At 42.2% G+C, this 22,723-nt stretch overlaps 1 protein-coding gene across 5 annotated transcripts in view; it reads right to left on the bottom strand.

Moving 5' to 3' along the window:
- Nucleotides 1-16,978, bottom strand: part of LOC311511651 (uncharacterized protein) — a 43,810-nt gene extending 26,832 nt beyond the window's left edge. The window contains exons 1-6 of one of the 5 annotated variants that reach the window (XM_084612417.1): nt 16,885-16,978; nt 15,535-16,289; nt 14,783-14,807; nt 12,623-12,675; nt 11,894-11,925; nt 6,795-6,906 (exon numbers count right to left, since the gene is read on the bottom strand). In XM_084612417.1, the coding sequence (XP_084468543.1) occupies nt 6,795-6,906; nt 11,894-11,925; nt 12,623-12,626 (148 nt within the window). In that variant the 5' untranslated portion in view covers nt 12,627-12,675; nt 14,783-14,807; nt 15,535-16,289; nt 16,885-16,978. Of the gene's footprint in view, nt 1-1,201; nt 1,617-6,794; nt 6,907-11,893; nt 11,926-12,622; nt 12,676-14,782; nt 14,808-15,534; nt 16,290-16,884 lie in introns of those variants that run through there. The other 4 variants (XM_084612416.1, XM_084612418.1, XR_014709311.1 and 1 more) reach the window with 4 other exon arrangements.
- Nucleotides 16,979-22,723: the final 5,745 nt, after the last annotated feature.

Below are 22,723 nucleotides of genomic sequence, written 5' to 3'. Positions count from 1 at the left end.
TCTTTGGAACCCCCTTTCAGGTAGTTGAAAGCAGCTATCAAATCCCCCCTCATTCTTCTCTTCTGCAGGCTAAACAATCCCAGTTCCCTCAACCTCTCCTCATAACTCATGTGTTCCAGTCCCCTAATCATTTTTGTTGCCCTTCGCTGGACTCTCTCCAATTTCTCCACATCCTTCTTGTAGTGTGGGGCCCAAAACTGGACACAGTACTCCAGATGAGGCGTCACCAATGTCGAATAGAGGGGAATGATCATGTCCCTCGATCTGCTGGCAATGCCCCTACTTATACACCCCAAAATGCCATTGGCCTTCTTGGCAACAAGGGCACACTGTTGACTCATATCCAGCTTCTCGTCCACTGTCACCCCTAGGTCCTTCTCTGCAGAACTGCTGCCTAGCCATTCGGTCCCTAGTCTGTAGCGGTTCATTGGATTCTTCCGTCCCAAGTGCAGGACTCTGCCCTTGTCCTTGTTGAACCTCAACAGATTTCTTTTGGCCCAATCCTCCAATTTGTCTAGGTCCCTCTGTATCCTATCCCTACCCTCTAGCGTATCTACCACTCCTCCCAGTTTAGTGTCATCTGCAAACTTGCTGAGGGTGCAATCCACACCATCCTCCAGATCATTAATGAAGATATTGAACAAAACCGGCCCCAGGACTGACCCTTGGGGCACTCCGCTAGATACCAGCAGCCAACTAGACATGGAGCCATTGATCACTACCCATTGAGCCCGACAATCTAGCCAACTTTCTACCCACCTTGTAGTGCATCCATCCAGCCCATACTTCTTTAACTTGCTGACAAGAATACTGTGGGAGACCGTGTCAAAAGCTTTGCTAAAGTCGAGGAATAACACGTCCACTGCTTTCCCTTCATCCACAGAACCAGTTATCTCATCATAAAAGGCAATTAGATTAGTCAGGCAGGACTTTCCCTTGGTGAATCCATGCTGACTGTTCCTGATCACTTTCCTCTCATCTAAGTGCTTCAGAATTGATTGCTTGAGGACATGCTCCATGATTTTTCCGGGGACTGAGGTGAGGCTGACCGGCCTGTAGTTCCCAGGATCTTCCTTCTTCCCTTTTTTAAAGATTTGCTCAGTTCTGTACACATTACTGCACAATACTTGTTTTTCTTTTTTAAATTTTATTTTGCATATATTGAAAGAAAGGAAACTGAAAGTAATAGTTGTATAGAGATAAAGATAACAAAAAGAAAATTCTGACTCATATGATCCAATAATAAAGCGAGCCCTCTCATGCATTACAGTCCAGCATACATGTAAGAGAAATAAAATTATGATTTATAATACAGCACCATCTATTTACATCAAACTCACATGCTCCCTTTGCATAGGAGGAACTAGACTGAAATTGACACACATCCTCATCCCCAGTTAAGAAATCAGGTAGGTTAAACTCATGTTGCTCTTTATTTCTCTCTTCAAAAACCAAAAATTCTGCATATTTCCAAATTTCTGAAACGTCCCTTCACTGCCTGAGTGTCCTCTTCTTTCCTCTTCTGCTGGCTCTGACAAATTGAAATCAATCTTTGAAAAAACTAAACTGAGACACTTATCTTCCAACATCCTGCACCTCTCATGGATTGTACAAGTCTACAGGAAAATGAGAAGGAAACATGGAAAACATATTAGCCACCTGCAGATCTTACACCATTGATCCCCAGGGAATTTCACCCTATCCCAAACAAAACACACCATTGATTTAAGTGAAGGTTGCTGAGAGAGATATGATTTATACAGCCTGTATTCCAGAGACAGAATGTAAATGTTACAGGCTAAATTGTGACTTGGACTGGACACTGGAATAGGGGACGAGATGGACTCTCAGACCCCTGCAGTGGCTGTCTGGACACTGGTTCCAGGCATGCAAAAATGAGAAAAAGATGGTGCCACCCACCTGCCTCAATGGGTGGAAAACTTGATGGAGCCAGAGGTGATTGGGACAGCCCCAATAGAAAGGGGGAGGAGAGCACTCACTTCAGAGGTTCTATCCACCTCTTAGCCAGCCAGGGACAGAGGGAAGTTGATTGGTCCCTTGCTGTCACCTTTGGTTAATTTAAGCCCTAGCCTGGGCCATGTGGAGACTCTTTTTACTCCATTTCAGCAGCCCCAGCCCCACCCCTGTAATAGTAGTTTCAGAGTTGCGTCATGCCAGTGCTGTGGGTCTGACCGATGGCCTGTTTGGGGATCAGGAAGGAATTTTTCTTCCCATCAGGCCAAATTAGCAGAGGCTGGTGGGATTGTTGCCTTCCTCTCAGGAGCCTGTAACCATTACACTGTGACCACTTAAAATGCCTGGTGGGTGAGAGTATGGACGACACGGCAGATAGTGCCTCTCCCCTGTGTTAAGTTTAATGAAGTTGCAGCCTGCCATGCAAAATCCATCCCCGTGTCTGTCCTTATTTACCCCATGTGCACATCAAATCACCCACCTCTTCAATAAATTCTGGTCTAGGACCAAATCCCAGTTTTTGCAAATATTAGTCTGGCAATTGGTTTATAATTATTTGGAGGTGAATGTAAAATTGGTGCATGGTGCAGTCCCTCAAGAATGAAATCCTCTCTCTGCATAAGAAACACAGAAGCAATGCAATTTCCTGTTCAAACCCACTATCTATCAATCTGTCCATCTATCTTCAACCTTCCCCCAGAGAGGCCACCAGATGGGATGTTACAGCATAGAAGATAGAGATTAAATCTCAGGAACAACTTCCTAATGGTAAGAACAGTAGGACAATGGAACAGACTGCCTAGGGAAGTTGTGGAATCTCCTTCACTGGAGGTTTTCAGAAAGAGGCTGGATAGCCATCTGTCTTGGATGGTTTGGACACAACAAATCCTGCATGTTGGCAGGGGTTAGATTAGGTGGCCCTTGCAGTCCCTTCTGACCCCACGGTTCTATGATTCTCTGAAATTGCAGGCCTGGTTCTGCCACTCTTAGTCACTTTGAAAAGTACCTTACTCTACTAGGCAGTTATGCGCGTAGCACATGAGTGCTCCCTATAAGTAAAAGGGCAGAATCTAGCCCTGTTTCAGTGCATTTGCCCGTTCTAAGTGTGAACTCTCTGTTGAGACTGCAAACGATCATGCCGAATGTGGAGGTGGGACTCCTGATTTATGGCTAAATCTGGGGCAGATATTTATAGAACTTTGGGCCTAAATTTTCAAGTGACTAGTGATTTTAGGAGCACATATTAAGACACCTCAAAAGGGCCTGATTTTGTGAAAATCGGGTTTTTCTAAGATGCATCAGTGTAGGTGCCCAAAATCGTGATCCACTTTTAAAAAATTAGTTTTAACTTAGTTTCAAGCATTCTTACAACTACACTACCCACCTGCTGAAGTGAAGAAACAGTTTGACAGAGCCAGAAGAGTACCCAGAAGTCACCTAGTACAGGACAGGCCCAATAAAGAAAATAACAGAACACCACTAGCCGTCACCTTCAGCTCCCAACTAAAACCTCTCCAATGCATCATCAAGGATCTACAACCTATCCTGAAGCACGACCCATCACTCTCACAGATCTTGGGAGACAGCCCCTCAACCTGAAGCAAATACTCACCAGCAACCACACACTACACAACAGAACCACTAACCCAGGAACCTATCCTTGCAACAAAGCCCGTTGTCAACTGTGCCCACATATCTATTCAGGAGACACCATCATAGGGCCTAATCACATCAGCCACACTAACAGAGGCTCATTCACCTGCACATCTACCAATGTGATATATGCCATTATGTGCCAGCAATGCCCCTCTGCCATGTACATTGGTCAAACTGGACAGTCTCTACGTAAAAGAATAAATGGACACAAATCAGACGTCAAGAATTATAACATCCAAAAACCTGTCGGAGAACACTTCAATCTCTCTGGTCACTCGATTAGAGACCTAAAAGTGACAATTCTTCAACAAAAAGACTTCAAAAATATACTCCAGTGAGAGACTGCTGAATTGGAATTAATTTGCAAACTGGATACAATTAACTTAGACTTGAATAGAGACTGGGAGTGGATGGGTCATTACACAAAGTAAAACTATTTCCCCATGTTTATTTCCCCCCTGCACCCCACACTGTTCCTCATATATTCTTGTCAACTGCTGGAAATGGCCCACATTGATTATCACTACAAAAGGTTTTCTCTCCCCGCCCCCCTGCTCTCCTGCTGGTATTAGCTCATCTTAAGTGATCACTCTTCTTACTGTGTGTATGGTAACACCCATTGTTTCATGTTCTCTGTGTATATAAATCTCCCCACTGTATTTTCCACTGAATGCATCCTGTCAAGGTTCCTCCCCCACTCTGAACTCTAGGGTACAGATGTGGGGACCTGCATGAAAAACCTCCTAAGCTTATCTTTACCAGCTTAGGTCAAAACTTCCCCAAGATACAAAATATTCCACCCTTTGTCCTTGGATTGGCCACTACCACCACCAAACAAATACTGGTTACTGGGGAAGAGCTGTTTGGACACGTCCAGAAAGTGGGGTGCAAGGTTTTGGGAAGTATTTTGGGGGGAAAGACAAGGTTTGGTAAAAAGCCTTACCAATTTGCCTAGGTGACTACAGACCCAGACCCTTGGATCTTAAGAACAATGAACAATCCTCCCAACACTTGCACCCCCCCTTTCCAGGGAAATGTTGGATAAAAAGCCTCACCAATTTGCATAGGTGACCACACACCCAAACCCTTGGATCTGAGAACAATGAAAAAGCATTCAGTTTTCTTACAAGAAGACTTTTAATAGAAATAGAAGTAAATAGAAATAAAGAAATCGCCCCTGTAAAATCAGGATGGTAGATACCTTACAGGGTAATTAGATTCAAAACATAGAGAACCCCTCTAGGCAAAACCTTAAGTTACAAAAAAGATACACAGACAGAAATAGTTATTCTATTCAGCACAATTCTTTCTCAGCCATTTAAAGAAATCATAATCTAACACGTACCTAGCTAGATTACTTACTAAAAGTTCTAAGACTCCATTCCTGGTCTATCCCCGGCAAAGACAGTATATAGACAGACTGAGACCCTTTGTTTCTCTCCCTCCTCCCAGCTTTTGAAAGTATCTTGTCTCCTCATTGGTCATTTTGGTCAGGTGCCAGCGAGGTTACCTTTAGCTTCTTAACCCTTTACATGTGAGAGGAGTTTTTCCTCTGGCCAGGAGGGATTTCAAAGGGGTTTAACCTTCCCTTTATATTTATGACACATCCGATGAAGTGAGCAGTAGCTCACGAAAGCTTATGCTCAAATAAATTTATTAGTCTCTAAGGTGCTACAAGTTCTCCTTTAGTTTTAACTTGTTAGACAATTTTTTTCTCTTTACAAATTGGCTGAACAGATTGTGATTATCTCAAATTTATTAACAACAAGAATTTATTAATTAAACAATTTCAACAAAATATTCTTGGTGTGTAGCCCATTTACATTAAGTTCATTGCATTTTATAATATAAATCTAACAGGTCATTTTAATCTCTTCAGTGGTTGGTTGAGGGTAACTCAGTCAGGTTTGCAGTGTGAACACTCACGGCTGAATTAGAAATTCTCTCTCTCTGACTCTTGATCTAACATTTACTTCTGATTTTCTGACTCCATGACCATACTGAAGCAAACTCATCAATGGAGTGGTGCAGGAAGCAAACGTATGAAGGATGAGAACGCCATCAAGGAAAATCCAGAGTTTCTTTCTGAGCAAATATTTGAAAAAAAAAACCAAAACAACCAACCAAACACCACCATTTTCAGATATTTGCTCAGGGCTTATTTTGCCACTTACCTGCCCCTAAAAAAGACATGGGAATCCCAGCCAGTTTCACAAAGGCAATAGAACAAACTTTATGATATTATAGTAATTGCAGATTCATATCTGTGATTTGGAGGCTGGTTTTTGTATTATGAAATTCCAGGGTATCCATAATTCAACTTAATATGAAATTGCAACACTTCTAGTGGTAACGGGCCTGACCCAGGACTCATTCAAATTATTGCTAGGCTTTCCATTGATCTTGACCAAAAGACTCCAAGTGCCTGGAAGCAAAACCCATTCAGTCAGATATTTTTAGTCTATCTTCTCTTTCTTGGGTCAAAGTTTCCTTGATTCATAGAGTTTAAAGCCAGAAGGGACCATTAGATCATCTAATCTGACCTCCTGTATAGCACAGACCCGTGAATTTCACCCAGTTACCTTTCAGTTGAGCCCAATAATTTTTGTTTGGCTAAAGCATCTTCCACAGAGGAGTCCAGTCTTGACCTGAAGATATCAAGTGATGGAGAATCCACCACTTCCCTTGTTCGAAGGGTGAGTCACCCTCATTGTCAAAATGAGAACCTTATTTCCAGTTTGCATTTAATCAGAGATTTCAAAATCTCTCACTGGTGGGAGTCAGCCTACAGGAAACATTTTCCCCACTAGTTTACCCTTCTGAATGTTAGAATGCAATGAATTCAGGCTGCTCCTCCATGGGTCAGGGAGAAAGACCTGGTTCTGCCTCTGATTGTTCTCATTCTATTTCTGGCCCCACTTCTATGGAAAATCAGATTCCTCAAGCTTAGGGCAGAAGGGGTCAATTTCACCCTAGTTCTCCTGGTGGAGAAAGCTCTACATAAGTATGAATAAGTGACAAGGATCCAGGCCCTGGTAAATAAGCACATGCATAATTTGAAGCACATGGACAATCCCACTAATTACATATCTGGTGAAATGTATACGAGTGTTTAAGACCTTGCTGAGTCCGGGCTGAGGCCGTGAGTGGAGTGGATCACTTACCATTCACATATAGCGGAAAGGCAGATTCATACTTCTGTTTGGAGGGAAGTGTAGAACGAGGCACATCCTCTAGATCAAAATTTTGATAGATTGGCTCCGGGGCTTCTTTGCCCTTTAAATCAGTGGGGGCATGTTAAACTGGGTGCAAAGGTGCTATTTTCTGACTGAAATGCTGCCAGAAAGCTGAGATTTAAAAGCATAGCCAAAGTAGCTTCTCAGAGAGTGATCAAACATACCCATTATTAAATGGGAAGGGGGAATTTTGTTAATTGATCATAACTAAATAATGAACATACTGGGTGAAATAGTGGTTCCACGGAAGTCAATGGCAAAACTGCATTGTGACTTTCACTTGCGGATCTCAGAATACTGTACAAACTATAGATAATCAGCCCCAACAAATCCATGTGTACTTTATAACTAGTCAAATCTGACGCTGGCAGCAGAGGCTTCAGGAGGAAATGGATATTACACAGACCAACCAACAGTCCTCAGAGATGAATGTACTGCTTTACTTTACACATTGCAAGCATCTCCATTGACTTCAATAGGACTGCACACACAGCATCAAGTTAAGCATGTGCATAAGAATTTGCAGGATGGAGGCCTTAGGTTGTAAGCTCCTCAACTCAGTGGCCATCTGTTTGTAATGTGTGTGTGTACAGAGCGTAGTTTAATAGGATGCTGATCAATGCCCGGAGCTTCAAGGCATTACTGCATCATTGAACTGGCCAGAAAACTGAATTTCTGGTCCTTGGGAAATTGAGACATTTTGAAATTTCTTTTTGTTCAAAACTGGAATGAAAAGTCAAAATGGGAAAATTGACCAAGACACTAAATATCTGAAATTTTTCATTCCAGAAATATTGAAATGGCCTTATCAAAATGCTTCATTTCTGAAAGGCTGGAATGATTCATTGTGACTTTATCATTTTGACTCATATATAATATAATAGATATAGAATATATATATATATATATAATGTATATATATTAATAATAATAATATAATAGATATAGAATATATATATAATATAGATATAGAATGATTCATTGTGACTTTATCATTTTGACTCATATATAATATAATAGGGCAGAAAAGGTGGGGGAGTAGCATGACTGCTCAGAGCTCCGGTACGAAACTGCAGAAAAACCTGAGTGTCTCTGGATTAAGTTTAGAAGTGTGTGCAACAAGAGTGATGTAGTGGTGGGAGTCTGCTATAGACCACCTGACCAGGGGGATGAGGTAGATGAGGCTTTCTTCCAGCAGCTCACGGAAGCTACTCGATCGCATGCCCTGATTCTCATGGGTGACTTTAATTTTCCTGATATCTGCTGGGAGAGCAATACAGCGGTGCATAGACAATCCAGGAAGTTTTTGGAAAGCGTAGGGGACAATTTCCTGGCGCAAGTGCTAGAGGAGCCAACTAGGGGGGGCGCTTTTCTTGACCTGCTGCTCACAAACCGGGTAGAATTAGTGGGGGAAGCAAAAGTGGATGGGAATCTGGGAGGCAGTGACCATGAGTTGGTTGAGTTCAGGATCCTGACGCAGGGAAGAAAGGTAAGCAGCAGGATACGGACCCTGGACTTAAGGAAAGCAGACTTCAACTCCCTCAGGGAACGGATGGCCAGGATCCCCTGGGGGCCTAACTTCAAGGGGAAAGGAGTCCAGGAGAGCTGGCTGTATTTCAAGGAATCCCTGTTGAGGTTACAGGGACAAACCATCCCAATGAGTCGAAAGAATAGTAAATATGGCAGGCGACCAGCTTGGCTTAATGGTGAAATCCTAGCGGATCTTAAACATAAAAAAGAAGCTTACAAGAAGTGGAAGGTTGGACATATGACCAGGGAAGAGTATAAAAATATTGCTCGGGCATGTAGGAATGATATCAGGAGGGCCAAATCGCACCTGGAGCTGCAGCTAGCCAGAGATGTCAAGAGTAACAAGAAGGGTTTCTTCAGGTATGTTGGCAACAAGAAGAAAGCCAAGGAATGTGTGGGCCCCTTACTGAATGGGGGAGGCAACCTAGTGACAGAGGATGTGGAAAAAGCTAATGTACTCAATGCTTTTTTTGCCTCTGTTTTCACTAACAAGGTCAGCTCCCAGACTGCTGAGCTGGGCATCACAAAATGGGGAAGAGATGGCCAGCCCTCTGTGGAGATAGAGGTGGTTAGGGACTATTTAGAAAAGCTGGACGTGCACAAGTCCATGGGGCCGGACGAGTTGCATCCGAGAGTGCTGAAGGAATTGGCGGCTGTGATTGCAGAGCCATTGGCCATTATCTTTGAAAACTTGTGGCGAACCGGGGAAGTCCCGGATGACTGGAAAAAGGCTAATGTAGTGCCAATATTTAAAAAAGGGAAGAAGGAGGATCCTGGGAACTACAGGCTAGTCAGCCTCACCTCAGTCCCCGGAAAAATCATGGAGCAGGTCCTCAAAGAATCAATCCTGAAGCACTTGCATGAGAGGAAAGTGATCAGGAACAGCCAGCATGGATTCACCAAGGGAAGGTCATGCCTGACTAATCTAATCGCCTTTTATGATGAGATTACTGGTTCTGTGGATGAAGGGAAAGCAGTGGATGTATTGTTTCTTGACTTTAGCAAAGCTTTTGACACGGTCTCCCACAGTACTCTTGTCAGCAAGTTAAGGAAGTATGGGCTGGATGAATGCACTATAAAGGTGGGTAGAAAGCTGGCTAGATTGTCGGGCTCAACGGGTAGTGATCAATGGCTCCATGTCTAGTTGGCAGCCGGTATCAAGTGGAGTACCCCAAGGGTCGGTCCTGGGGCCGGTTTTGTTCAATATCTTCATAAATGATCTGGAGGATGGTGTGGATTGCACTCTCAGCAAATTTGCGGATGATACTAAACTGGGAGGAGTGGTAGATACGCTGGAGGGGAGGGATAGGATACAGAAGGACCTAGACCAATTGGAAGATTGGGCCAAAAGAAATCTGATGAGGTTCAATAAGGATAAGTGCAGGGTCCTGCACTTAGGACGGAAGAACCCAATGCACAGCTACAGACTAGGGACCGAATGGCTAGGCAGCAGTTCTGCGGAAAAGGACCTAGGGGTGACAGTAGACGAGAAGCTGGATATGAGTCAGCAGTATGCCCTTGTTGCCAAGAAGGCCAATGGCATTTTGGGATGTATAAGTAGGGGCATAGCGAGCTGATCGAGGGACGTGATCGTTCCCCTCTATTCGACATTGGTGAGGCTTCATCTGGAGTACTTTGTCCAGTTTTGGGCCCCACACTTCAAGAAGGATGTGGATAAATTGGAGAGAGTCCAGCGAAGGGCAACAAAAATGATTAGGGGACTGGAACACATGAGTTATGAGGAGAGGCTGAGGGAGCTGGGATTGTTTAGCCTGCAGAAGAGAAGAATGAGGGGGATTTGATAGCTGCTTTCAACTACCTGAAAGGGGGTTCCAAAGAGGATGGCTCTAGACTGTTCTCAATGGTAGCAGATGACAGAACGAGGAGTAATGGTCTCAAGTTGCAGTGGGGGAGGTTTAGATTGGATATTAGGAAAAACTTTTTCACTAAGAGGGTGGTGAAACACTGGAATGCGTTACCTAGGGAGGTGGTAGAATCTCCTTCCTTAGAGGTTTTTAAGGTCAGGCTTGATAAAGCCCTGGCTGGGATGATTTAACTGGGAATTGGTCCTGCTTCGAGCAGGGGGTTGGACTAGATGACCTTCTGGGGTCCCTTCCAACCCTGATATTCTATGATTCTATGATAATATAGTATAATATAATATAATATAATGTCTAAATGCCTAGACTATTATTCTATTCTAACATAAAAGTTGAAACCATAAAGTTGAAACACATTTTTGACTATATTGAAATGAAATGTTTTGATAACATTCTTTCAAAAATTTCAATATTTTCATGAAATATTTTGATTTTGTTGAATCAGCATTTTCTGATGGAAAACTGTCCTGTCACAAAATTTTCAACCAGCTATAATAATAATAAAAATCAAATCCTGCAAGAGGCAGCTAGGAAATAATCTGCCCATAGGGGAAAGTCTCTTCTAACCCTAATTGTTCCAGGATGGTTGATGCTCTGAAGCAGGCAGCTATATTTCTTCCAAAGGTCTTGGTGATTTGTAAACCCTGAATACTGTAATTCTAGGTGTCCTTGTTAACCAGATAAACACCCAATCTTTTGGTGAATCCAGCTGAATTCAGCACAGAAGGAGATTCTTCTCTATACAGATTGTATATTTCTTGCTTGAAAAATGAAATAAGAAAATATAGTCCTGCCGTGGTGTGTAAGTGAAAAAATCTCTGTGGATAAGTACTAGTTATTGGACAGGAGGGAATTCAATCTCACCTAACCTGTTGTCTTCATACATGTTTGAAAATGCCATCACTAAGATCACCCTAGATCATCCTGTAGATGTATTCACTAGTAAATTAACATTTCCATCTATGAAACATTTGCCACAAAATGGATATCAATGTTAATAATTTTTGTATTAGTCATGGAAACCCTGGTAATATACTAATACATGTTTTGGTAGCTTGAGGAATTATAGCAGGGTGCTATTTTCTTGTTATTACAGTAGGATCATTTTTACATATCTAAATAGCAAGAGATATAACTCTAAACTGCTTAATTCCCCTGAACACATGATATCCCAATGGAAAACAGGTTTTCTGTCCTATGGAAAATTTTGAGACTTCAATTTTTTTTCCTCCAGAATCAAGGTGAAAAACAAAAATGTTGCAGATTTTCTGTGACACACAATTCTAGGGAAACATTGTTTTGGGGCAAACAAAATGTTCTCTTTCAATAAATCTGAAACACTTTGTTTCAATTTTGACCATTCTTTATATTTTTAATTTTGTGTATAATTTCTCAAACGAAAAAGCAGTTTCACAAACTTACTGTCTCTAATTATATATCTATACAGTGCCTAATGGCTCTGATCACAGCTGGGACCTTGAAGCACTATCATAATAGAAATTATAATTTATTAGAAATGTTTTAAGGAAAATACATGGAAATAGGAAATCATTGCTGTGTAATATGTCAGACTTTCAGTGTATCATTATGGCTTAACAGCACAGCATAATCACTTACCATGCCATGGGAATATGCAACCCCATTGTTATCTGTAAAAAAAGGTCACATTTATAACAATTTTTGTTATAACAGGGTTTCAGGTAAAATTTTGCTGTAAGGAGCTTTAAAAAGTGAATTTGTCCCCTTACAATACATTTAACTGGTGTCTCAGCAAATGTAATAGGTACAACACAGTTCCCAAAAATATTTTTTTAAATATTTAAACTCAGAGCTGATTATTGAAATCAACCTGTTGAGCTATACATCCAGAAGAGGTAATTTGGGATGGATTTGTACTCCAGACCTGATTTGTGCCAGATGCACATTCATAGAGAGCTGCTTCTGAAATCAGTTATAATCAACATAGCTTTAAAATGGCAATGTGGCCCAGAGAACTGGTCGCTACAGTTAAAATCAAGAGACCTGCGACTATTCCTAGTTCTTCCACTCAGCTGCTAATAGAGAGCAAAATAGGATGTTATGTTTTCTAATCAGTGAGGAAAGCATTAGGTACCATGCTGATAAATTAAGTACTGAGGTAGACAGAACCATTGGTAGTTAAAAATTGCTGCTGGTGGAAATAATTTCCATACTTATTCCAATATGTGCTCTTAACTGACTTGTCAGAGATCCTGGCCCCTGAATTACTACATACACTTCACCAAACTCCCCATTCCTTCAAAAACCAAACAGCAAATGCATCTGTAGCTCAGAGCAATAAGTGATTAATGTGTCTGATTTTCATACCCATGTACTGATCTTCAGTGGGATTATCGTTCCTCTCACGGAGGCTTTGCAACCTAATAAAAGCAAGAGAAAAGTTGCACAAGTGAACAGGAGACATGAGTCATATTTAAAGTCTAAAATAAGAGATGGACCTGGCTCAAAATCCTGAAATTCATGCAGACTGAACATAGAGGCTGTGGTAAGTTAGAATCCAAATCTGCATCCACATCTGAACTGCACAAGTAGTCACTGTCTCATCAGGATGCTGAATGAAATCTTGCATCCAAGCAGTCCAAGCACCACAGTTCCAAACTATGGAGTGAATTTTGAAATTAAGAGCCATCTCCCTTTAAGAAGTATATGCAAGAAAAGTGACACAGAGGCTGCTATGGAGCCACACACAGCCTTAGCAATTGGTTGGAAAATTCAGTTATGTTGAACTGGAAAGGGTTTCATGGGAACATGTGGATTTGACAACATTTTTGACTGGAGGAAGTCAAAATGAATTACTCCAACTTTCTCATTTTATTTCAATACTGTTAAAACTTTTTGTTTCAATAACTTCAAAAGTTTCACTTCAATAAGGCGAACAGGTTTCATTTCAACTTTGTTTCGATTCATTTCACTGTGACTTTTATATTGTTAAAATATTAATTTTAATTATTTATAATATATACTATATTTATGAATCATACAGTTAATATGTCATAGTATAGTATAATGTTTCAATGTTATGAAAACAAAACCTTTTAATGTTTCCAAAACTATTTTGTAGGAATTTTGGTGTTGCAGAAAATGTCAACATTTTGATTTTTCATTCCTATTCGGCATGAAAACAAATGTTGAAATATTGGAATTTCCTGTGCAATGGAAATTCTGTTTTCTGATGAGTGGTTTGCAACCCAGTATTGCTGGATTAGGAGAAAGCAACTTATCTTGTTCCCTCTGACCAGAAGCGGGCTTGGAGTGGGAGGCAGCTCATAGCCACATCATCCTAGGGCCATGCCTCTGCTGGAAACTGTGATATTTTAACCCTGCCTTGACAACCTGCATGGAACAACTAGTGCAGAACTGCATGGTCAAAGCTTACCACTTGTTAGCGGATTTTGCCCCAGGCTAGCTGGAGTTTTCTTGGTGGGGAAGGACTCTCACAGATGGACATGGCCACCAGATCACTAATGACAGGTTTCAGAGTAGCAGCCGTGTTAGCCTGTATCCGCAAAAAGAACAGGAGTACTTGTGGCACCTTAGAGACTAACAAATTTATTTGAGCATAAGCTTTCGTGGGCTACAGCCCACTTCATCGGATGTATTCAGTGGAAAATACAGTAGGACGATTTTATATACTCATAGAACATGAAACAATGGGTGTTACCAGGCACACTATAATGAGAGTGATCAGGTATTATTCCTGCTGGTAATAGCTCACCTTAACTGATCACTCTCATTATAGTGTGCCTGGTAACACCCATTGTTTCATGTTCTCTGTGTATATAAAATCATCCTACTGTATTTTCCACTGCATGCATCTGATGAAGTGGGCTGTAGCCCACGAAAGCTTATGCTCAAATAGATTTGTTAGTCTCTAAGGTGCCACAAGTACTCCTGTTCTTTTTGCAGATCGCTAATGGAGCTAAACTCTGTCTTTGTTCACACCCCTTTTAAACTGCAACTCTTAGAGTTGGGGACTGTCATACTCTGTGTTTGTACAGCACCAAGCACAATGGGGCCCAGCCTGTTTGAGGCCTCTAGACACTGTTGCAATAGACTCCTTTTCTTTTTGCTAATACAGACTAACATGGCTGCTACTCTGAAAAAAGAGCAAACATATAATTAATGATTAATAATAATATGTAGACTTTAAACTGTCTGGAGCAGGGACAGTCTTCTCTGTTACCTGTGTGTTCAGTGACCAACACAAAGGGACCCTGATTTCATGAATGAAGTCACTAGCTATCAAGCATTATCATTTCCTCAGATACTATAGTGATGGTGGGCAGCCATAACATAATCCAGGTAGGCAGCTGAAGTACCATATATATCCCACAACAGCATCACCATTTAGAGGGGGCTGCTGTAAGTACCAAACCCTCTGACTTGGACACAAGTTGATATATTACGTGGGAGTAATCTCTTTCTGTCTGTAACGTGAGAGGTATGATAGAATTACCCAATTCTTACCTTTCCTTTCTTCTTGTAGTTACAACTAGAAAAAAAACAAATTAGAAAGGTTTAGAGAAAAATTCTTTGCCTCTCCCCAGAATATCAATGAGAGGGAGAGGAAGTTAAACAAACTACTTAAGGGATAAGGAGACAGGGGTTTGTTTCTGGAGTTCTGTTAAGATTTAGGTTAGGGTTAGGGCTAGGTGAAGAGATCATCAGAGCTTATCAGAAAAAAGTGGAGAAGAATTCACAAAGTCTTTTAGATTTTTTCCTGATTTTTTGAAATATAAATTTTTGAAATTCATATACTTTCATATGACCTTAGAGTTGATAGAAAAAATCAAGAGAAAAGTTTTGTGAATGTTTTTCTAGTTTATGTGGATTTTCATCCAATTTTTGAAATTTGAAAAATATTGACCAGCTCCCAAGTTCAGACTCAAAGTCAGTTCAGGGCTAGTGTCTAGGCTCAGGGTCAGTGGTGAAATCTGATAAGCTGCGGGTCAATTTTGGTCTCAATTGTGCAAGTCTCACAAAATCAGTTGTTCTTACAAGATTTCTTCCATGTCAAGCTAAATCCAAATCACACCCAGAAAATATATCTCAAGCCAAAACTGTAGGTGCAAGTTATGAAGAGGAGGTGATAAATTGTTCTCCATGTCTGTTAAGTAAAACATGAAGTAATGGTGTTAATCTGCAGAAAGGGTGGTCTAAAGTTAGGTTTTAGGAAAACTCTCTTACTCTAAGGATAATCAAGCACTTGAATAGATTACCTAGGTAAGTAGTGGAAGCCCCTTCATCATAATAATCAGAATAATTGTTTCATTCACTTTCATAGGCAGTATCCAGGCCCTCCCATCCGGTTTGCTTGATCCCAGCCCATCTATGTAAAACTCCTCAAACAGGTTGTCTTCAACTCCAGGCACTTGACTTTTCTGCATTGGGGACATTATTTTCCCAACATTTATGACACAGTGTCCCAAATGCAAAACACTGGTTTGGGCCATGTTGTTCTCCACACCTTCCACATAGCCATCTGTACGCTGTCTCCCCACCAGCAGTGCTTTTCATAGCGGGTGTTTCCACTTTTTGATTTGACCTTTTCTGGCTATATTCTTTTGTAGTTAGTATGTGGATAAGCCCTTCTGGTGAATTCAGCTCTTTGGCTTGTGCTGACACAGTTTCTTCTGCCTTGCATACCTGGAGATCTTTTCCGAAAATGAAATCTCCTTCACAGAGCAGTCTCTCTCTCTTAGCACATTGTCTTTAATGCCACAAATGAGTCTATCTCTGATCAGACACTGCCAGTCCACCAAAGTTACAGGTTTTACTGATTTGCCTTAATCATGTGACATATTGTTCTATGGTGGCATCAGTTTTGTTCGTGCATGTAAAACAAATGTCTCTCTCAAAGCTCTCATTCCTTTTTGGCATGCAATGTTCCTCAAATTTAGTCAGAATTTTACTTAACTTCATGCTTTCACCTTCTTCAAACTTAAAGGTGTTCTAAATATCCAAGGCTTCCTTCCTGAAAACATGCAAAAATTGATGATTTCACTTTATTATTTTTCTCCCTTGTGGCTGCTAAATACAATTCAAATTTCTGTCAGAATTTTTTCTTGTGTTCTGCAACACTGCCTGACACTCACAGACTGGATGTAGGTTGCGACACATCCAGGTTTGGCTTTCTTCCCTTCTTAAGCTAGTCAAGCTACTATTGTGCTCATACAATACATAAAAAAGTGTTTGTTTCTTTTCTATTTGCTCCTCTGCGGGCTTCTTTTTTCTCTGCTTTCAGTTTCAAACAAAGGAGTTAACCTCAAAATGACCTCAGTCTCTTTCTCATTCAGACCTTCTGGTACCATGGAATGGTCATAGAATCTCATGGTTGAAAGGGACCTCAGGAGGTCATCTAATCCAACCCCCTGCTTAAAGCAGGACCAATCCCCAATTTTTGGCCCAGATCCCTAAATGGCCCCCTAAAGGACTGAACTCACAATCCTGGGTTTAGCAGGCCAATGCTCAAACCACTCAAATCCCTCCCCCCACAAGATCTTGTCTTGGGGTTCATTAAAGAACAACCCAGTGAATGAGAAAGGAATAAATCTTTTATTAAAACAAACCTGAGAGTGTCTGTGGTGAACTGCTGTGCACAGCTATGCGGAGTTCTGCACCTCTGCTTCCAGGGGACCGCTCAGAATTCCTATAGTCCTAATACAGTCCCTTTTGAGCGAGCCTCTGTAAATAATTATCTTGTACAAACATATCTCTACACTTGCTGCTCCTGCAGTGGCAGGGAAAAGATTAGGTGAGATCCGCCCAGCTGCCCTAGCAGGTGATCCAAGCCTGTGCTGCAGGGGAAGTTAAAAAAAAAAGATATTCACCTTCCTCATCACAAACCTGTCCCTGTTTTTCACCGAAAAAAGTTTGAGATTTGAAAATTTTCACCCAGCTCTTCTAATCCCATTCAGAGATGCTTTAAAGGCAGCGCATGGGGTTTAGGCTGGTATTTACAAAGGAACCTAAGGGCTGTTTACTTTAGTTTAGCAGAAGAATAGAGTAGTTGTCCCATAAAGAGCAATAAACCCACAGTCCCACCCGCTCCCTTCCCCCCACACTGAGAAAGCTGCTTTCGTTTTTCACTCCTCAGTTAATAAATAACTTTTGGAAAAGCCAGCTCTGGCTTCACCAACAGCAATTACTCAGTCCTGGGGTTCAAAGATAGCAGACACCCATAACCAGCGCCACCAGGTACTCAGAGTTACTGGACCCAGATTTCCAGGTAGTACATTCTGCTTATTTAAAATTCAGCTGTGTTTGGTAATGTTGCCGGCACAGAGTGCCCGAGTCAAGCAACAGCAAGGTTCGTTGCCCAGTATGCGTCACCCAATAATCACAACGGGGTGGAGAAGCAGAAAAGTTTATTTGAAGCTTCAATATAGTACAGGGAGATATTCACCTCAAATCCTGTACACAGAGCAGGAAGTTACACAGACTTTTATACATCCTTTCTTCAGCATACTTATCCAATAGCAAGCTGCCCTAAGTATCCATATAGCCAGCCAATCCAGATACCAGCTAGTTCCCTTTTGCTTTGTACCATCTGTTAAATCATATATAAAGCTGCTTTGTTCAGCAGTGTTTTACCATATCTGCCCTGTCTGGCCTTGTTTAGTTTCAGACAGTCTGACTTTGCAACATATTGTTGCAGATCCTCAGCATAACTGCTGCGAGTGCCTCCAGGCCAGGGGGCCAAGGTCACTTGGGCCTAGTGCGAGGGGGCTTCATCGACACTCGTGGACTTCCACCCCTCGAGTTACCTAGTGGCCATGCCCAGTGCCCCAACAGTAATATTTGGGGTGCTGCTCAGAGCCAGGCCAGGCCCATGCTGCTGGCTGCTGCGATTGCATTGCTCTGTTCTGGAGTGAGGGTTAATTTTGGCATTTCCACTCTTCAGTCCCTCCCCAGGTTACCTCGGGAGGTGGTGGAATCTCCATCCTTAGAGGTTTTTAAGGCCCAGCTTGACAAAGCCCTGGCTGGGATGATTTAGATGGTGTTGGTCCTGCTTTGAGCAGGGGATTGGACTAGTTGACCTCCTGAGGTCTCTTCCAACCCTAATCTTCTATGATACTATGAAAATCTTCCAGCTTTTCTTCTAGCTGAGAGGGTCAGCCCTCCAGTTCTTTTGTCTTTCTCTATCCACTTAACTAGGCCTGCCCTGTGCCGAGTATCAGTGTTTGCATGCCAGCCCAGAAAGATCACTGGAGATCAGTGTAATTAATTCTTTCACTCTCCCCACAGGGGAAGAACACATGTGCTTCTTAAGCCAGCTTTTCTCAGATGTGCTTGAACTTTGGGCTGGTTCTTAACCAAGAGGCCCTTTTAGAGACAGTTTGTGCAGCTTCTGAAACCTGATCCCATGTCTTCCTTCTGGCTTGGCTACAGGAAGGAGTATCTTTAGGACACAAAAGCTGAGATTTACAAAGCTGCCCAAGTGAGTTGGGCACCCTACTCTAATTTAATTTCAGTGGGATTTGGGTGCCTCACTCCCCCAGACCACACTGAAAAATCCAGCTACTATAAACACATTGTTTTCATGTGGCGAGATGACTTCCTAGTTACATTCTCCCATTTTGTCTCTTTCCCTAGGTGCAAGACTTTACTTTCATTTCTAACAGCTCTCCCTCCCAGGGTCTGCATCCCCTGCTGCTCGAGTCTTGCCAGGTCAATTGTCAGCTCTGCTCCTCCTGCGTACTTGCTGCTGCCCCTCCAGTGCAGGTGTAATCAGTGAATTTGATCACAATAGAATTTTCAGCAGAGACCTCAGTCAGTGTTGCCAGTTCTTGTGATTTTTATCACAAGTCTTGTGATTTTGGTGTTTTTCTTAAATCTCCAGCTCCTGGAGTCCTATGATTTTGCGAGGATCTCAACTTTCCTAAAAAAAAAGTACGTTTCTTGCCCTCTTGGTTGCAGAGAAAAGCTTGAAAATGTGGAGTGTGTGTGATTGGGGATTGGTCCTGCTTTGAGCAGGGGTTGGACTAGATGATCTCCTAAGGTCCCTTCCAACCCTGATATTCTATTAGTTCTATTAGTCTATTATTTAAAAGGTCCGAAAACAGAAGGTAAATAAAAAACCCCAAATGTATTATTATTTTTAAATTTTCATAATTTTTAAGCCACTCCCTTGATTTTGGAACTCTTGGAGCTGGCAATACTGCACCTGATAAAGACATAAGGCAACTGTGCTGTGTGCAGAAAAGCCATTGCTTTTTCCTCATTTAGCAGGTCAATAGCAACCGTAAGAAAGTTCTGGACTGGGCTAGAACTAGCAGGCAGCGTCACTGGAGAGATCCATCACTGTGAGGACAGAAGCTGCTCCATGGAGCAGCTGGAAATGCTGTGCTCTTCCCAGTCTGTGAACCACCATCCTAAGGCATTTGAGAAGACAAGGCTCCTAGACAGTGGTTTTGTGCTGGGATTTCTTATCCCTACAGCTACCTCAATACTAACTAGAGCTGGTTGGATATTTTCAGGATGGAACATTTTTTCTGCCAGAAAATGCCATTTCATTGAAATAGAAACGTTTCATGGGAACGTGTTGATTAGGATGGAGAATGAAACCTCTTTATTTCCCAGCCAGCTCACCCGCCTTCCTGGTCCATCAGCAGCCTGCCTGTCTTCTAGGCACATGGGGTGCCAAGGAGCTGGCACCTTGGATCCCAAGTTCTCTGGCTGCTCAGCAGCTCCACAGGAAGGCTGCTATGGAGCCCAGGGAGGTGGGACTGGGATTTCTTGAAAAAATTGTATTTCAGGTTTTCCAAAATGGAAATTTTTGAAAAGTTCCTTTCCGTGGGAATTTTGCAATTCCAGCTTTATGTTCCAAATGTGAATGAATGTTTGTTTTTTATAATGCAAAATTTCCTGCAGGACAGAAATTCCACTTTCTGCCCAACTCTAAGACTAGTCCATGGAATCAGCCCTTCTCAATTGGCCATTATCTTTGAAAACTCGTGGCGAACCGGGGAAGTCCCGGATGACTGGAAAAAGGCTAATGTAGTGCCAATATTTAAAAAAGGGAAGGAGGATCCTGGGAACTACAGGCCAGTCAGCCTCACCTCAGTCCCTGGAAAAATCATGGAGCAGGTCCTCAAAGAATCAATCCTGAAGCACTTGCATGAGAGGAAAGTGATCAGGAACAGCCAGCATGGATTCACCAAGGGAAGGTCATGCCTGACTAATCTAATCGCCTTTTATGAGGAGATTACTGGTTCTGTGGATGAAGGGAAAGCAGTGGATGTATTGTTTCTTGACTTTAGCAAAGCTTTTGACACGGTCTCCCACAGTATTCTTGTCAGCAAGTTAAGGAAGTATGGGCTGGATGAATGCACTATAAGGTGCGTAGAAAGCTGGCTAGATTGTCGGGCTCAACTGGTAGTGATCAATGGCTCCATGTCTAGTTGGCAGCCGGTATCAAGTGGAGTGCCCCAAGGGTCGGTCCTAGGGCCAGTTTTGTTCAATATCTTCATAAATGATCTGGAGGATGGTGTGGATTGCACTCTCAGCAAATTTGCGGATGATACTAAACTGGGAGGAGTGGTAGATACGCTGGAGGGTAGGGATAGGATACAGAAGGACCTAGACAAATTGGAGGATTGGGCCAAAAGAAATCTGATGAGGTTCAATAAGGATAAGTGCAGGGTCCTGCACTTAGGATGGAAGAACCCAATGCACCGCTACAGACTAGGGACCGAATGGCTCGGCAGCAGTTCTGCGGAAAAGGACCTAGGGGTGACAGTGGACGAGAAGCTGGATATGAGTCAGCAGTGTGCCCTTGTTGCCAAGAAGGCCAATGGCATTTTGGGATGTATAAGTAGGGGCATAGCGAGCAGATCGAGGGACGTGATTGTTCCCCTCTATTCGACATTGGTGAGGCCTCATCTGGAGTACTTTGTCCAGTTTTGGGCCTCACACTACAAGAAGGATGTGGATAAATTGGAGAGAGTCCAGCGAAGGGCAACAAAAATGATTAGGGGTCTGGAACAAATGACTTATGAGGAGAGGCTGAGGGAGCTGGGATTGTTTAGCCTGCAGAAGAGAAGAATGAGGGGGGATTTGATAGCTGCTTTCAACTACCTGAAAGGGGGTTCCAAAGAGGATGGCTCTAGACTGTTCTCAATGGTAGCAGATGACAGAACGAGGAGTAATGGTCTCAAGTTGCAGTGGGGGAGGTTTAGATTGGATATTAGGAAAAACTTTTTCACTAAGAGGGTGGTGAAACACTGGAATGCGTTACCTAGGGAGGTGGTAGAATCTCCTTCCTTAGAGGTTTTTAAGGTCAGGCTTGACAAAGCCCTGGCTGGGATGATTTAACTGGGAATTGGTCCTGCTTCGAGCAGGGGGTTGGACTAGATGACCTTCTGGGGTCCCTTCCAACCCTGATATTCTATGATTTCTATGATTTCAATTTCCATTCCTGATCTAAGATTAAGAAAAACCCAGTCATTTCCAGGTAAAATTGAATTTAGTGATGAACATCTGTGATTTGTCGTGGTGTGCCATTCTGTTTTTAAATCTGCTCCGATGGATAGTGCTGTGAACACTGTGATAGATCTCTCTAGCATGCAATGTGTAGATCCAAGGCCCCCATTCCTAAAAGAACTGAGAGCCAGCTTTTCAAGCGCTTTTCAAGCAGGGCAATATTTTCAAATGAAACCAGCTTTAATTTAAGCAACAAAATAAGCAACCAGATTTTAAAGGGCCTCAGCACCCTACCTGCTGAAGAGAGCTGGTTGGAAATTTTCCATTGAAATGTTTTTTTTTCCCAATAGAAAAAAGTTTTCTGTGAAATTTAAATTATCTGTAGAAAAATGTCAGTTTTGCCTATTTCTTTAATTTTCCATTGAGAAAAATTGAAATGAACCATTTTGTTTTGGGTTGGGTTGACACTAATGGACCCCCTGAGCTGCTGAGATGTCCTATGGGAGTCCCAAGACCCTGATGGATCATGGGAGATGTGGTCCATAGAGGAGAATGGGGCATGAGGCATCTGAACTGCAACACTAGACGCTCAAACTGACACAACATGAAACGTTTCAATCTCATCAAATCAAAAATTCAGAACTTTTCATTCTTTTGAAAGTTTAGATATTTTCACTTTTTGTTCCAATTTAGGGTGAAAAACAAATATCCAAATCTCAGATTTTCCTGTAAGACAAAAAATCAATTTTTTAATCATCTCCATGTGATGCTCTTTTGAAAATCTGGCCATGCATGTCACAGAGGGAGTTGAGCTGAGCCCTTTGGAACATCTGGCCCTTATCTAGGTGCCTAACTGTGAGCTGAGCACTTTTGGAAACCTAGTCCCAGTTAAATGTGCTGAGCCACTCTGGAAATTCAGTATTAGTGGCATCCTGGTCCTTTTATTTATGGTCTAACGGCCTGATTCTTATTTCATTTACACCA

Source organism: Lepidochelys olivacea (genome assembly GCF_965140295.1).
Source record: "Lepidochelys olivacea isolate rLepOli2 genome assembly, chromosome: 23".
Classification (NCBI taxonomy): Eukaryota; Metazoa; Chordata; order Testudines; family Cheloniidae; genus Lepidochelys; species Lepidochelys olivacea.
The sequence above is the reverse complement of the archived record's forward strand: the minus strand, read 5'-3'. Positions and strand labels throughout refer to the sequence as shown.